Below are 4,837 nucleotides of genomic sequence, written 5' to 3'. Positions count from 1 at the left end.
TGAAAGAAATATATAAAATGTTAAATTCATAGAAATAAAACACTAAATTAAAGCATGCAGAGCAAGAGTGTAGATACAAGTGTTTAGACTTGCATTGCATGCAAAGAATTAATAATGATAAAATGCTTTTGTCTTTTACTTCCCAAGGCTTCCATGTGCTGTCCCTATATTCTAAACAGTTTCATAGGTCACCTGTTTCTGGTTTGCTAGACCATTTCATTTTTATAATCTCACCGTTCTGACAGTAGTTAAAAAAAATGTGATTAAAAATTTAGTACCCATATATATAATTCTTCATTTTTAGTGATAAGATAATGACCCAAAAAATAGTCACAAAAATATTTCTACTACTCTTAAAAAGTTAGATGTGACATTAATAACAGTCTCTTCTCCTTTATAAAATCACAATTCTCATGCATATGATAAAGCACAATCACAATTCATCACAACCCTCAAGGCTAGCCACTACCACACCAAACTCCTAAAAAAACTGCAGCATCTACTCTTTCTTTTGTTTTATTCTTTTTTCTCTTCCTACCCCAGAACACAGACAAATAATGGTATCTCTTGAGTCTGTTCCCAGATCCATTGATGCACCTTCAAGCCCCAGAATATCTTTCTCTGCTGAGTTCTTAGATGAGAACAACTTCATCTCCATAAGTCCAAACCCTGAGTATGAAAGAGATAATGAAGAGAAGAAGGAAGGTGCTGCAGAGAGAGGAGGAGCAAAGAATAGTAATAATAATAATGCTGCAGATTTTGAGTTCCTCTCAAACAATGTGAGCAACAACAACAACACAGTGTTAACTGCTGATGAGCTTTTCTTTGAAGGGAAGCTTCTTCCCTTTTGGCAGATGCAGCATCTTGAGAAGCTAAGCAAGATCAACCTCAAAGCCAAAGAGGGAGAAGAAGAAGAAGATGATGATGAAGATGAAGAGTTAGAAGAGGAAGTTGTAGTAGTGACCAACAACAACAACAGTAGCAATAACAAGGAAGAGAGTAGTAGAGTGAACTGGTTTGTGGATGATGATCCATCTCCAAGGCCACCAAAGTGCACTGTTCTTTGGAAAGAGTTGCTGAGGTTGAAGAAGCAACGTGCTTCTTCTTCCTTGTCACCTTCATCTTCTTCCTCATCTTCATCATCTTCTGCAAGTTCACTTGGTGATGTAGCAGCAAAAGAAGGAAAAGAACAAGGATCATCAAGGAACAATAATAATAATAATAATAATAATAATCATAAGGAGCAGCATGTGAAGAGGATCAAGAAAGGGTTAGAGAGAACAAGGTCAGCTACTATTAGAATTAGACCAATGATTAATGTTCCAATTTGCACCCAGGTCAAAAGCAGTGCCTTGCCACCTCTTTTTCCACTCAAGAAAGGAAGATTAGAGAGGTAAAAAAACAAAAGAAAGATTTTGGAGTATTCATAAGTTTGTTTAGTTTGATCCTCCTTATTAGTCCTCAGAGTTCTTCTCAAATAAATTTCCTTATTTGTTTTTATGATCAAATTATGCTTTCATGCTTATTAGGCTAGTTGTTAATTTGGGTGGATCTGAGAGATTTAGAATGTAAATTCTGACTTTTGTATAATCATATGGAATGTGCATTCCCTTGTGATGTCACTAGAGGCCAGAAATATTTGATGTTCTGCATGTGTGGGTAGCTAATTAGGAAAGAAGTGGGGGTCATCTCACATGATGGATGCAGAGTTCCTCAATAAGTGAGTCCCACATGGCTGCTTGATCTATCAGCCTCAAAGATCTGATCAATCGACACAATATTAATGAGTGAGTGGTACAACAATTCAGTTTTCATATGGTATTCAACTTCATAGTACCTCACTCTCCACTTTTCTTCAAAGCAATTTAGCTTTATACTTGCCTCACAATTTACAATTAGAAAATGCTGTGCACTAAGTCAACACACCCCTTCTATTAATGGCAAAGAAGCCCTTCTTAATTTATGTCAAGCATTTCATAACAAAATCAGAAACAATTTCATAGAGTGACAAATCATAGGAATCTTTTAATCTTTTACATTGACGAAATAGACCAAGACCCTATAACTTTGAAAGTAGTACAGTAAGTCAATAACAGAATATAATCAAAAGTGAACAAATGAAGATTGTAAATAGAAAGGTGTACAAGAGAACTGTGGATAAACTTGGTTTTGCAAAAATTAATATGTCGATTAGTAAAAACTAAACGGACTAATGAGTTATATCCACATTTCTCTGGTTACATAAGATGAATTGATGTATCTTGTTTGAATGTGGAAGAAGAGTTAAAATATGAACTATTTCAGTTTTGTTTGATTACAAGAAAAGAAAAATATGCCAGACAACTATATCTCAGGCTCTATTTTTTACTTTCACAATAGCAAATACACTGTTGTTTAGGGTGTCTTAAGTATCCGTTCCCTAAGTTGTACCCTACAATTAGCAGAATACAAACCAGAATGACATACAAAGTATGGGAAACTGGCATCTCATGGACAACCTTAAAAAAATATTGAATAAAATAATGAATAATTCCTATACAAGGATATTTAAGATAGAATTTTCAGGTAAGATTCGAATTTTCAACCGGATTGAGAATCTAGCTCGAAGAATACAAGATAAGGCTGAAATGAAGTTTGATCTTCAGTTTGAGGAGTCGAAATCGAATCATTTCCACAAAAATTAGAAATCTAAGGACAAAACGAATCAAAAGTTCTTCACAAGAGTATTGATCTTGACCACAGAAGGCACTGAGCAAATTCCTCAAGGTGCTGGTGCTGGTGCTGGTGCAGATGATAAAAAATTATTTCCAGACGTTCTGTTATAACATGCAGAAGTGAGAAGTCGGTGAGACAACAATTTTGAATCCCGTGACAAGAAAAGATAAATAGGTTTTAGTTACCTGAGGTTCAGCCCTGGTTTTCCAATAAGGTTTGATGGAACTTGACCTGTCAAATTATTGTTTTGCAGAAATCTGCAACAGCCAAAGAGGGTCTAATCAAGAAACAACAAAGAATAGAAAAGATAAAAAAAACTATAGGGACACTAAATAATGGAACTGAGCAGAAACTGGCAGATTTTCCTCTGTAGAGAGGATGACAGCAAAGACTCTCTGAATGGTGATAAATTGTACTATTTTTGGGCCACACTCATGTAAACAACGTAGTTGTACAGGGCTGACTTAAATCAGGATTCAAGAAACAACACAAAAAACCAGTTTAATTATATTCTCTTGTATAAAGAGGACAGAGCTTACACTTCATGCAAAGTGCTGATGTTCCCTAGGGATGAAGGAATCTCTCCGTCGAATTGATTGTCTTCCAAGTGCCTTTAAATACAATAATAATATCCAGATAGTGAGCTTCATGGCATGAATACATCAAAGTTCTCTGATTTCAAACATTTAGATCATGGAATTGCATACAAAATGAGTTACTTACAATGTTTCTAACAGTGTTAGTGAACCTAGGTCAGGAATGTGCCCTGACAAACTGTTATTTCCAAGCCAGCTACAAAAAAGCAATGGTTTTCCAATTAAAACTTGTAAATACCAGATTCAATGAACTGAGATTTAGAGTTAAGCACCTACATATTAGTCAGAGCTGTCATATTGGCAACAAAAGGAGACAAAGATCCTGAAAGCTCCATACTTGTCAAATTTCTGAAAACAACAGGAAATCATAAGTAACATCATTTACGGAGTACAGTAACATTGGAACTGGAAGGACAAAGTATTGTGCCATGACAGCTCAACTCTGTGCTTACAAAGTCACTACTCGAATGCGGGGACCCGTAGAACATGTGATGCCAGTCCACGCGTACTGCTGAGGCATACAAGGATCACCATTCCAATCAAGTGGAGGATTTCGGAGGCTCTTTTTTATCCTTTCCAAAGCAATAACTGTCCAAAAGAAAGTTCCCATTCATAAACCCTTGCATGTTCAGAACTAACATATTAATGCACTACAATTATGTGTACCATGCTACACCTTGTAATGATTACATTCCATTACTACCACAAGACCAATTTGGAATTGCAACATTTAATTCATAAACACTGTTTGGATGAGTGAAAGTAAAGATCTGCAATATTGTTAAACAGCATTGTCATTGGAGAAATATTTCACCTTTTCCTCTTATTACCTACTTTCTTAATTCTTTGCTATTAGATATTCTAGGAGAACCAAGGTTAATTAAAGAAAACATGAAATCAGAAGATATACCATCTCGAGTTAAAGTTCTTTCCCCAAGAGACAGCACCTCAAAAACTTCGCCAGCGTTGATTAAGGGGCCCAAGGATGAATTAGCAGTAGGGGTCAAAGTTACAGTTGTAGGACCAGAAAGAGGCCACTGGTTGGCAAAGACAACAACACCTGATGAAATGGCATTCAAGTCACGGAAATATGTTATACCATTCACACTTATGTTAAAGATTCTTGATCCTGCAGCGTCATCAGCAAAGTATAGGGCGACATAGTATTTGGAGCTCGGAAGTGATGCCGGAGGCCATCTCAGTTCCAATGATTCCAACTGATCAGATCCTATGTGTGTCTCAAATATCTTAAGAGGAGGAAGGTTCCAAAATCCAGAAACAGAAACATTGTCAGTGTTTCCTTTGGTAGAGTTACCCTGCCCATAAGGCTCCCATATCCGGTCGAACTGATCATCAGGATATCTGATACTCAATTATAGAGAAAAACATCATCAGCAATAATGAGGAATGGAAAGAAAAATAGAACTACAGGTAGAGAGAAAGCAAACTTTGTAAGGGCCTGTTTATTTATTATATGAACAATATAATTTTTTTTTAAGTAAAAAAAGATCTTATTGAAAAAGATA

The 4,837-nt window shown here is 35.9% G+C and overlaps 2 protein-coding genes across 4 annotated transcripts in view; one reads left to right on the top strand and one right to left on the bottom strand.

The window, feature by feature from the left end:
- Window positions 338–1,814, top strand: LOC107616764 (5'-AMP-activated serine/threonine-protein kinase catalytic subunit alpha). The gene has a single exon (XM_016318695.2). It carries the CDS (start codon window positions 558–560, stop codon window positions 1,395–1,397), a length of 840 nt encoding a protein of 279 aa, XP_016174181.1. The 5' UTR covers window positions 338–557; the 3' UTR covers window positions 1,398–1,814.
- LOC107618993 (putative leucine-rich repeat receptor-like serine/threonine-protein kinase At2g14440) overlaps window positions 2,322–4,837 on the bottom strand; it is a 3,890-nt gene continuing 1,374 nt past the window's right edge. The window contains exons 2-8 of one of the 3 annotated variants that reach the window (XM_016321195.2): window positions 4,222–4,673; window positions 3,764–3,899; window positions 3,588–3,659; window positions 3,439–3,507; window positions 3,255–3,326; window positions 2,901–2,972; window positions 2,322–2,816 (exon numbers count right to left, since the gene is read on the bottom strand). In XM_016321195.2, the coding sequence (XP_016176681.1) occupies window positions 2,762–2,816; window positions 2,901–2,972; window positions 3,255–3,326; window positions 3,439–3,507; window positions 3,588–3,659; window positions 3,764–3,899; window positions 4,222–4,673 (928 nt within the window). In that variant the 3' untranslated portion in view covers window positions 2,322–2,761. Of the gene's footprint in view, window positions 2,817–2,900; window positions 2,973–3,037; window positions 3,327–3,438; window positions 3,508–3,587; window positions 3,660–3,763; window positions 3,900–4,221; window positions 4,674–4,837 lie in introns of those variants that run through there. The other 2 variants (XM_016321196.2, XM_021111208.1) reach the window with 2 other exon arrangements.

Source organism: Arachis ipaensis, chromosome B09 (assembly GCF_000816755.2).
Source record: "Arachis ipaensis cultivar K30076 chromosome B09, Araip1.1, whole genome shotgun sequence".
NCBI lineage: Eukaryota > Viridiplantae > Streptophyta > Magnoliopsida > Fabales > Fabaceae > Arachis > Arachis ipaensis.
The sequence above is the reverse complement of the archived record's forward strand: the minus strand, read 5'-3'. Positions and strand labels throughout refer to the sequence as shown.